We start from the raw sequence: 11,327 nt of genomic DNA, 5'->3' as shown, positions 1-11,327 counted from the left end.
AACCTTGCTTGTGAAATGTTAATATGATATTTGTAGACAATTGTTGTGACCTGAAAATTCGCGGTTACTGCAATATTAACCCTTATAAAGGGGTGCCAAAAACCCTTATAATTTGATGAAAAACATTTCATTCAAAATGGTAGAAGTGAAAAAAGGAACAGTTTTCACTCTTCATTGCTTATGACAAATATAATTTCAACAACAAATCTTCAGCCCTTACGAGGTATATTAAATATTCATTCATTTTAAAATGAATACTTTCTTACTAATTACTAATTAGCATTTGCTAAGTGCATTTTATATGGCCAAATTGTGACAACAAAAAACACAAAACTGTTCAACTATTGGATCTGTATCAGGGAATTGTGGAATGTCGAAACTTTACAATCAGATCTGAGAAAATGAATGGGATGAAAGCGAAGCATGATGATCTAGATTTCAGCGTGTTTGATTTATCCATGTGACAATGCAATAGAGCAGTATCTCATTTTTCATGTGCTGGTCCACTGTATGACTTGGTATTGAAATTGGCACTGTGGTAAGTGATGTTTCACATGGTAGAATAAAATATTTAAAATTCAATCCCCACTTATACTAAATATACTAAAAACCGATTAATATCTTAGTCTAATGATAAATAGTTATTATTAAGAGCGGAGATCATAGATTGAAATCTAAAATAAAAAAAAAAGGTGTTCCAAGGAACATAGGGAAATGCCCTTGTCTCTTGGACTTGGGAGTGAATAAGATGCATAAAAAGTGGAAACACCAAGATCGTGTGTTCTAAACTACTGGGGTTTTTACCAATTCAATAATCAGGGTAGTAAATGTGGATTATTTTAACTTATATTTACTGAGAAAGAGAGAACAATTTTACATCATAGTTATTTTACATTACTATGCCACTTACAATAATTTAGTATCACCTTTTAAGATCCTAATAAAACATGTGGACTAAGCATTAAGGTCAAAATTGCATGCTACCATTGTGCAAGTACTACACCCATCTGCATTTCCTTTTTTCTTGTATGTCATCTGCATTTTTCATAAGAAATATTTACTCGGTCTTAGTAAAAGACACTGTAGGAGTTGGGAGAAGAACAGAGTGAGAGAGAACATGAAATTCTGACAAAACAAGTTAAAAAGAAAGAGTGGGAGAAGCCAGAAAGTCACCTTTGAAAAAAGAAAATAGATACATCGAAAGAAAGCTTGTAATATGAAATAGCAGTTAGATCCTTACCTATATACAGGAACGCCTGCAAAACACATCAAATAACTTTGTAACTCAAAATTGAGACTTTGACAATGTAGGAGTCAGCTTCAAATTAATATCACCATAAGGTTCTTCTTGTTGTACATCCACAAGTCCATAACTCTTCAAAACCTGTAATTCACCATGACAATCACCTATCTTTACCGTGCCTTACAAACAATTAAGAATATAAATAAATCCAGTTTAAAAAGAAATTCATATTTCAACACAGTGCACATTTTGGCATGAATCAAATCATATAATGTCACACTATTAGCAATCAACCATCCAAGGACATAATGAGTGTTCAACATAAAAAAATGGTCAAATGGGGAAAAAAACTACCCAGCAAAGGACAGCCAGATGCATTTTTAATACTTCAGCATTCAAGCCTGAGACTGGAGGAAATAAGCTAATACCCCCTGGAAATTTGAAACGAAATCACTATAATTGATTGATAAACTATCCATGCATCCCCTCAATGCATTAATAAAGTCCAATTTTTACCATGTGACAGCAGCAGTATAAGCAGATAACTAATAAACTCACAGTTCCTCAAACTCAAGACAAGAAAATGAAGGACAAAGAAAGATTCTTTTCACTAAGTCATTAGTAACTGTCAAGTTTGAAACACAAGAAACTAACCAAACCCTTAAAACTATAAGACAAACACTGACTCGTGTTGCTGCAACCCAGAAAAAATTAAGTTTTTCTCCTTAATTATCTTTAAGGATGATGTTTACCTTATAGATATCTTGCAAAGATATGGCTACATGGAAAATGTTTCAGAAACTTACCAGAGTCTCAAAGAACATTCGAGCACATAGCTTTCTGGTTTTTCCTTCTAAAATCTTGTTTAAACTGAGATCTCCAGATAGGTCTTCTGAGATTGGGTCAATTGGAGAATGTCTTTTTAAATACTGAGCCACAGCCCTGTACACGGATAACATATAAGATATTACTTAACCACTAAAATGTAGTTAACAAGCTTGCTGACAAATTTTTATATTTAAAATACCTGGTTCTCACAGACAATGAGTCAACTATTCCTGTAGCTTGAGATCCTGCGATAAGCATAGACATGTTGTCAACACATATCATACAAAAGTATAATTCATAGAATTTGACAACCTAGTTTGATCATAATTTCACACAAGTAACTGAAAGAAACACTCACAATTTATAGAATCACCAAAATCAAAGATCAATATAAAACGTTACTTGGCTTACCTGTTGGCGTATTGTTATCTGCCTCCAGAAAATAAAGGTCCTATGATGAAACAATGCAAAGAGTCAGATTTTTGTTTACTGTTTAAACAGAACTACTTAAATTTCTTTTTAAGGGACGGAGTGAGGGAAACGTGATTAACTAAAAAGGAGATATAAATAGCTTCAACTACTTGAACATTATGCAGTAAGCAGTTAACAGAGTGGGAAACATGATCAACTTAAAAGCAAGAATATTTATCAGATAACAAGATTTTCATAAAATAATAATAATAATAATAAAACATGATGCACGACGACTTACATCTAATTCTGCAGAATTTATTAAATCAGGAATATCTGAAAGAGCAGTGTTCTCTAAACCTAGTCGCTCCTCTAAAAATGTCATTGGGGTTTCCAGCTCAGACCTATGTGTGCCAGTGGATGCTGCAAGATCTGGTGTTGGCAGTAATTCAGTCTCGATGGTTACATGAGTAAAATCATCTCCTCTAAGAGTTGAAGCCATGGATCTAGCTGGAGTAGGGGCAAATTCATTTAAGAAATTGCTGCCATCTTGGCTTTCAACATTTCGAGGACGTTCCATTTCCATGTCAATGTCAGGTTCAGGAACTGGAGATTGAGCAACCGGCTCTAGGACAGCTTCAGTTGTGTGAGCAGGAGATTGCGCAACCCTCAACTCTGGGGGATGGTCCGTTGTTGAAGCAGGAGATGATGCAACCCTAGGATCTGGAAAATCTTCCTTAGATAAAACCAAATGAGGCTTGGTAAATATGCAGTCGTTCTTGTATATATTACAAATATCCATAGATAACCCTGCAGATAGATGCCCAATTAATCAGAAATGAATTTCTTAGAATAGATCCCTAATGCAACAGAAAAAGGGCTAAGGGAAAGGTCCAGTTACCAGTTAATGAAGGCTGATCAAAAATTTGTTCCTTTCTACGAACATTGTTCAACTTCCACATACCCAATGCAGAGCAAGGGACATCCCTCTTCTTACGCAATAAATCACTATAATCTTCAAGCGACTTTTTCATAAATCTACAAAGTCAAAATCTGTATCAATAAACTAGTACCAGAAGCAAAAAATAAAACAACTTTACAAAATATATGACCAACCGTACTTATTATTCAACACTGTCGCCTTATCGAAATGCTGCTTTCTCTTCCTTGGTCTTGCTTTTGGTTGCTGAACAGGAGGAGTTGATCGAATAATGCCAAGTCCAGGAGAAATATCACCTGCCACAAACATAACGACAACCTTCAGATGCGAAACAAGCTAGGATCTTTTAAGCCTTACATCCCATGTATAGAACCAATTATGAGAAAATTGAACTCACCAAATGCAACACGCGTATCAAAAATCTCAACACCCTGTTCAGAGGCAGCAGAAGTTGGTGGTTCTGAATGTTGCTGAAATGGTAAAGACTTCTCCCCGGACATTAAATTTTCTTCCGTGATTGGAGAGAGGATGTCCTTCTCATTCACGATTTCGTTCAAAGATCTGTTTGTTTCAACTATGTTGTCCCCATGATCTGGCAACACTGGAGGAAGGTTTTCTAAGCCAAAATCATGGCCAGCATCACGCAGTATTTCCATCTCTGGAACATCTTGAGGGATATTGTCATCTGAAAGCCTAGTGTCAAGTGTTTCTGTCTGATTACTTGGACCAGCATCTTGAAAGTTCACATCATGTTGAAGATTTTGTGGAGTCCTGTCATCACCAAGGCTTGCATTTAGTGTTTCCCTCTGATTACTTGGACCAGGTTCTTCAAAACCCTTAGCCAGAGGTGGTGCAGGAATGCTGTAAATTAGCAAGACCAAACATTATTATACTGTTTCCTCATGGAAAACAAATTATAGAAAACAGACTTGAATATAACTTCGAAACATACTCTTCCTCCATCAGCCTAACACCCGAATTGGGAACCACTTCTTGACTTGATGAATCCATCATTAAAGTATCCTAAACAGATCAGAAGCTTCTGTTGGTGAAATTGCAATTGAAAACTCAGAATTGACCCAACAATAAGATGATGCAGTCATAGCAAAAATTGACATACAAGAATAATGGAATCCAACCTCATCAAAAGTTATGGCAACATAAACCTCTCCTCCAGTAGGAATTTGATCTGGGGCATGATAATTTACAAGTGTTAAGGCATAAAATATTTGAAAAAGTAAATAACTTAAAAGAAAACAAATGTAGAGAATGGAAATTTCAAAAAGCTGTCCATGTCAATAACCTGCTAAAGTAATATCCTCTGGACTCTTAAGGTGATCATCCTTGGCCCTGAGCAACATAATCCAAGTGTCACATAAAGATTTCAGAGTAGAGAAAAAAAAAAAGGTGAAAGAGAAATTTCAAAGAGCTTTACCCCTCATAATACATCTCATCATTCAATTCCAAAGCATCAAGGTCAAATGTTTCTGGCAAAGTGATCGATTGAACCGGTGCCTTTCTTGCATCCTCCGGCAAATTAAGATCTATAGAATCGAAGGCCTTTCTTAACAAATTCAAAGCAAGATTGCAATCATGGAACAGATAATCCACTTTCTTTGAATATATCCGAACAACACCCAAAAGAAGGTGGCCCGACATTCTAAGTGCAATGGGAACTTCCGGAAACATGATTCGATCTAAAAGAGACACATTCAAACACAATGTGTCAACCACATTTGTTACAACCCGCTTCCATAATATTCATTGTACCATGCAATTTTTTTTTTGACACATTGTTAACATGAACTATTGACAACATAACATGAATCAATGTAAATTTGATAAATTTAAATTACCCAACAAAGAAAGTTGACAACTTGATCTACAGGACACTTTAAATAAATAAACAAACAAATATCAAACAGAAAGCAAGGCAATTTTGATTGAAATTAAGCACCCCAACAAAGCAAATTTTACAATTTCATTAAAAAAATCAATCTTTAAATTTTTTTTTTATTATTTAAAAATCCCAAAATCACGGCCAACAATTCTCAATTCATTGTACCATGTAGTTAACATGACAACATAACATATACAGACCGAACTACATTTACACCCCTATAAAACAGAAAACTAAAGCAAATTTGATAATTTTAAAATACCCAACATTAAAGTTAACAACTTGATCTAAATTAATCAACAAATCAAGCGTGCAAATGGGTATCCGATAAAACATTCCCCTATAAAACACTTCAATATAAAAAATAAATAAATATCAAACACAAAACAAGGCAATTTTGGTTGAAAATTAAGCACCCCAACAAAGCAAATTTTACAATTTCATCAAAAACCAATCTTTAAATTAAAAAAGGTGCAACCTTTGATTACAACATTAAAATTTTACTGTCAGCAAAAAAAAAAACAAAAACCAACCCAAAATCAAATTCACATCGAATTTGAACAAACACCCATCAAAATTTACCATTTTTACTGTTTCAAAAAAAAAAAGTTATCGTCTTTAGAGAGAGAAGGACGGACCAACAGTGGAGGAGATATCGGTGGAGGTGTAGTGAGACTTTTTGAGGCGGTGCTGTAGATGAGCGGCGAACCACACTGTTCCCAGTGGCCCTTTTCGCGCCAAAAATGTCTGTGAGTAAAACATTCTTCTTCTTCTTCTTCTTCTTCTTCTTCTTCTTCTTAAATTGATAGATACAGAGACAGAGACAGAGAGAGATACAGAGAGAGAGTTCTAGAGAGAGAGAGAGAGAGAGAGAGGGGTTAGGGTTTTTATATATGTTTGTGGGTTTTCTGAGTTTGGAAGGTTGAAACGTTTCGATTTTTTTTTTTCAATTGGAGCGGGAATCGAAGAGGGGCGCGAAACTGAAAGCGTACGAGGGAATTTTCTTTCTTTGATTTGTGTGTGGATTTACGGGAAGGGTCCTGGTGGTGTGTGGGATTTACGAGAAGTGCCATTTGGTTTTTTATGGGTTTTTTTTGGGCTGGGGTGTTGGGCTTTGTATAATTTTGTTGTAAGGATTTAGGAATATTTCTTTGTTTAAAATTAGAGGTTTGACAAAACTAAAAGAAAATGTAAAATAATATTTTGGTCTCTAAAATTTATCAAAAGTTTATTTTTATATCTTTAAATTTTAAAAAGTTCTTCTTTCATTTCTAAATTTTTTAAAGAGTTTTTTTTTTCAATAGTTCAGAGACTAAAATAAGAATGAAAAAATAAATTTAAAAACATAAAACATTAGTTTAGGGATGAAAAACGAAATTACAATATTTTAGGGATGAAAAATAATTTTTTGGTATTATTTAGAGATCAAAATATTATTTTTCTTTAAAAAAAAGAAAGAAAAAAAAAATTTCCCCTTCATGTTTAGGTTAATTCACAAGGCCAAAATAATGAATATGACTAGAGGACATCTTGGGTTTCTTTTTTTTCTCTGTCATTCTTATTCTCCATTTTAAACACCAATGTCTTTAAATGACATAATTCTTATTTACTAATGGTGGATATGATCAATGGGATTATGGAATCATAGAATATGCGAAATTATATTAACTATATAATACGCTCAACTGTATGAGACATTCTTACATATAATTTAGATTAAAAAAAAAAACAATAAAATTCAATCTATAATAAGTTGCTAAAATCCACAAGCTTATATGATATCCAAAAGTAAAGCTTGAAGTGCATAATATGTTGGGTTTTGTGGAACATAGTTGTATTTAATTCGGATTATAACCCAATTCAATAAAAAGGTGCTACAATTTTATTTAATAAATTCTTTTTTTGTGAGATTTAGTCCATGGAGCGAAGGCTTGGGCATCAGACAAAAAAAAAAAATTGATGTTTGGAGATTAGGGTTTTATGTGTTGTGTTGAGAGAGAAAAAATTGTACTGCCGCATCTTGTATTTTTTTCTTGTAAATAGTGAAATCACTGTAATTCCGTGGACGTAAGCAAATTGCCGAATCACTTAAATATTGTCTTGTATTTTTTTTTTTGCGCATATTTTTCTCAATTTTTTTGCATCTCACAAATATGAGAATTTCATGTATATTCCTTACATAATATAGGTTTTTTTTTTTGAGAGAGAGTGTGACGGAATATTGTATAGGTTTTAAAACAACACAAAAATTGAAGGAATATTGTGTAAAAATGACAAATGAAAAAGGAAGTCGCTTCTATGTCTTTAACAATGAGTTAATGACACTAATTTCTAATTAGAAGGGAACGCCGCGTAAAATACTAAAATGGATCAATAAGAAAGGCATCACTTTGTCATGGTAAGATGAGTATACTCAAGATGGAGAAAGTCTTCTTGGGCATGATTTGCAATTTGTGCTCTTTGTCGAAACACAGTGCATTGTAATGTTTTAAAAAAAATTATTTATTTATATAAACTAAAATTTTTGATGTAAGGTTAGGAATTTTATTATTTTGGTAAACTGTATACATGAGATTATAAATAATTTGTAAGTCCTATAAAAAATAATAATAAATAAAAAATTTGTAAGAAGCTTGATGCTTCTTCCGATTAAACAACAAAATCATCAACATTTATAGCCTACTTAGCTAGATATTGTTTGATCTTGTTATGCATGCCACGTGAACTATGTCGAGGGCTTGTTTTAAAGGTACAATGTAAATGAAGGGGTTTTGCATAATGCAAAAATGCTATTGTGCTCATAAAGTGTTCGTAAACCAAATCGTGAGTATCATGAAAACAACAAATTTAAGCAGTACATTAATCTAGTATTAATTATGAATCATTGATTTATTACAAAACAAAGATAATGCATGTATATGACAGTTATAAATTCATAAATGAAAATTAATCTATTCAATTAACTTTCATAATGTAATATCAACTATAATTACCACTGCGCTCCCTTAGTGCGGTGATCACTCCACAAGTATAAGTGCTTGTGGGGCGTGAGGGGTAAGAGCAAGGGTTCAAGTTTTCAGGAGGGAGTTTCACACACACACACACACACATATATATATATACACACTTAGATTAGGCTAAATTATAAATTCTATCTTGTATAAAAAATATATATATATATATATCAACTATAATTTTTTTTGAGAAAATATCAACTACAATTTACCTAGCCATTATATTGGCATATTTTTGTAAATGGATAAAATAATTTAGTGTTATTATATATTTTATATAGGGAAAAATGTTAATCAAATAACTTGTGAACAAGCTCGAGTTAGGGTTTTTTTATTATTTTAAATTTGAATCAAGCTTGAATATATAATCTTGATTAATGGTGAGATTGAACAGGGCTTATTTTCTTTTACATTTGGCCAAAAAGAATTGTGAGGCATTTGAGGTAAAAACAATATTATTTAATTGAATAATTTATTATTATCATCATCATTATTATTGTTATTATTATTATTATTATTATTTGATAAATTTTCAAGGACCACAATCATGCATTTAGTAGAAGAAAAAAAAAACATAAAAAACTATTGAAAATAACATGCCCAAAATATGACTAGAAGTGTTTTGGTTTCTTATTTTTTTCTCTTTCATTCTCGTTCTCCACTTTTAAACGCAAGTGTCTTAAAAAAACGTAATTCCCTATCCAGTACTAATGGTAAACAAGATGTCCAAGGTCATGACTTATGATGATCAACGGAATTATGGAAGCGGAATATGTGAAACGAGTCATATATAAATTATAAATTATAAGAACTATAAAAGAATCTCAACTATATATATGACACATCCACACATATAATATATAATATAGATAAAAACAATAAAATTCAATCTATAATAAATGGTTAACATCCACATTCATCAATGATATCCAAAAGTAAAGACTCCAAGTGCATAATATAGTAGGTCTCAAAATAACATAAAAATTTAATATTATGGCATATTATATTAAAGCAACAATTGAAAAAGAAAGTTCCTTCTATCTCTTCAATAATGAAACTTATTAGAAGGGTACATAGAGTAAGCGTGTGTTTGGATTGGGAGGCTGCGTCCAGCGTCCTGCGTCCAGCCTTCAGTTTTTTTTTTTTTTTTTTTCCTTCCCAGCCGCAGTTGTTGACCAAGTCTTCCGTGAACAGTGCATTTGTGCACTGTTCACGGACCTACAAATTTTACTTTTCAGCCACTTTTTCATTAAAAATGGGTCCCGCGGTACTATTCACACATTTTAAAATTATTTTGCTACAGTGTTTTCAGTTTTCAGTTTTCAGCAATAAGCTCTATCCAAACAGACCCTAAGTGTGCGTTTGGGAAGCGCAAACGCACGTTTTGCGTTTCCTTTTTTTTTTTTTTTGAGCCGAAAAGTTTGACTTTTCTTGTGAACAGTGTACATTGTATACTGCTTACGGACCCACAAATTTCACTTTTTAACAACTTTTTCATTAAAAATAGGTCTCACGGTACTATTCACACGTTAAAAAATTATTTTGCTACAGTGTTTTTCAGTTTTCAGTTTCAGCTACATCCAAACGGACCCTAAGATGGATGAATGAAAAACGCATCACTCTGCACAGGAAGATAGGTAGCCGATGCAGTTAGAGACATGGGTGCATCTTTGGAAGTTGAGGCCTTGCTTGATCCAAATGAGTATGTTACATTTTGTTGGGCATGAGTTTTCTCGAGGCGAAGAAAGTATTTTTGGGCATGACTTGCAATTTGTGTGTTGTTCTTTGTCGAAACATGCTTTGCAATGCTTTTCCAATCTCCCTTACCATATATCCTTAAACCCTCTTCGAACAACCTGTTTATAGAGATTAAGGAGAGAACCCCCAAAAAAAAAAAAGGAATTTCATTCATTCCCGTGAAAGTATATATGATGCATGAGATGTATAAGTACACATATAAAAGTGGAGCCAGACAACAAATATCAAAGTAAAATTAACAACAAAATTTTTATCAATATTATTATGTTAATTGAGTTCTAAAAAGAATAAATATTTCCTTAGACAACATAGCTAATAACAAATTTCGTGCCAACCCACAAATTTTGACCAATCACGTTTGATCAAAGGGTTTTTTATTTTCTATTTACTATATATTTTTAAATAAAGATCATATTGTTTTCATGTATATTGATATACATACCTTAAGGAAAAAAGAAGAAGAAAAAATATATATTTACAGATATATATATAAATATATTTATTTATTTATCATGTATTAAACGCTAGACCTTCTATTGAAGGGAGAGAAAATAATATCTATCATGCATGGTTTAGGGTTCACTCCATCATGTAAACAAGTCCAAAAGATACATATGGATTTAAATTCTCTACATACTATCTACAAATCTGAATAAGTATTCAAAATTTACTTATTCAAAGAAAAACATGCTAGAGCTAAGTCTTAATAAAAGGAATGTATGTTATTATATATATGAACATATTCACACTAATGATAGCATAACAAAAACAATGTCAAGTAAAAGTTTTTGATACATACTCATGTTCTTCTTTAGACCATTGATCCCCCGTTCCTCTTTTCTTCTTTGGTTTTTCCTCCACAGCATGTGCCAGTGCTACTTCTTTTCCTTTTTTCTTCTTATTGGGTATTTCTTCAACTATTTCACCAATTTCACTGTTCCCATGGTCAGGTACCTCAATGAAACTTGGCCTATGCCTTATAAATACTCCTTCAATTAACGACCCGTAGTGTTCCTTAATATCTAGTATACTTTTCGATGGTAGCTCACGAGCAATTTTCTCGAAAATATGTGGACAATCAAGAGGAATTTCTTTGATCAATTCCTCAAATTTCTTATTCTCTTCAGGACTCCACACAGCTCGTGGTGGTGATTTGAGATTGTAACGAAGATCTGAAGAAAGCAATGAATTCATGGTGACAAACAAAAATAGAAGAATAAAGGACTAGTGTAT

The 11,327-nt window shown here is 32.7% G+C and overlaps 2 protein-coding genes across 2 annotated transcripts; both read right to left on the bottom strand.

Moving 5' to 3' along the window:
- Positions 1 to 818: 818 nt before the first annotated feature.
- LOC142617606 (sister chromatid cohesion 1 protein 3) lies at positions 819 to 6,148 on the bottom strand. Its single transcript, XM_075790517.1, has 13 exons — positions 5,961 to 6,148; positions 4,858 to 5,119; positions 4,726 to 4,772; positions 4,562 to 4,611; positions 4,375 to 4,445; positions 3,820 to 4,283; positions 3,604 to 3,718; positions 3,384 to 3,520; positions 2,784 to 3,292; positions 2,483 to 2,522; positions 2,271 to 2,316; positions 2,050 to 2,185; positions 819 to 1,384 (listed from the first exon to the last, which is right to left on the bottom strand). Exons 1-13 carry the CDS (start codon positions 6,082 to 6,084, stop codon positions 1,286 to 1,288), a joined length of 2,100 nt encoding a protein of 699 aa, XP_075646632.1. The 5' UTR covers positions 6,085 to 6,148; the 3' UTR covers positions 819 to 1,285.
- Positions 6,149 to 9,892: 3,744 nt separating this feature from the next.
- Positions 9,893 to 11,327, bottom strand: LOC142618022 (transcription factor SRM1-like). The gene is made up of 2 exons (XM_075790996.1): positions 10,894 to 11,327; positions 9,893 to 10,192 (listed from the first exon to the last, which is right to left on the bottom strand). Exons 1-2 carry the CDS (start codon positions 11,286 to 11,288, stop codon positions 9,928 to 9,930), a joined length of 660 nt encoding a protein of 219 aa, XP_075647111.1. The 5' UTR covers positions 11,289 to 11,327; the 3' UTR covers positions 9,893 to 9,927.

This window comes from Castanea sativa, chromosome 11, assembly GCF_040712315.1.
Source record: "Castanea sativa cultivar Marrone di Chiusa Pesio chromosome 11, ASM4071231v1".
NCBI lineage: Eukaryota > Viridiplantae > Streptophyta > Magnoliopsida > Fagales > Fagaceae > Castanea > Castanea sativa.
Note: the sequence above shows the minus strand (reverse complement) of the source record. Positions and strands in the feature narration are given on the sequence as shown.

Bases quoted from the DNA above. Each gene is read 5' to 3' on its own strand.
- LOC142617606 (XM_075790517.1), bottom strand. From the start codon at position 6,084: ATGTTTTACTCACAGACATTTTTGGCGCGAAAAGGGCCACTGGGAACA. The intron at 5,120-5,960 runs GTCCGTCCTTCT...TGTCTCTTTTAG, and splicing joins CGATATCTCCTCCACTGTTG to ATCGAATCATGTTTCCGGAA. The intron at 4,612-4,725 runs GTTATTGACATG...ATCATGCCCCAG, and splicing joins AGAGGATATTACTTTAGCAG to ATCAAATTCCTACTGGAGGA.
- LOC142618022 (XM_075790996.1), bottom strand. From the start codon at position 11,288: ATGAATTCATTGCTTTCTTCAGATCTTCGTTACAATCTCAAATCACCA. The intron at 10,193-10,893 runs GTATGTATCAAA...CTCTATAAACAG, and splicing joins TGGTCTAAAGAAGAACATGA to GTTGTTCGAAGAGGGTTTAA.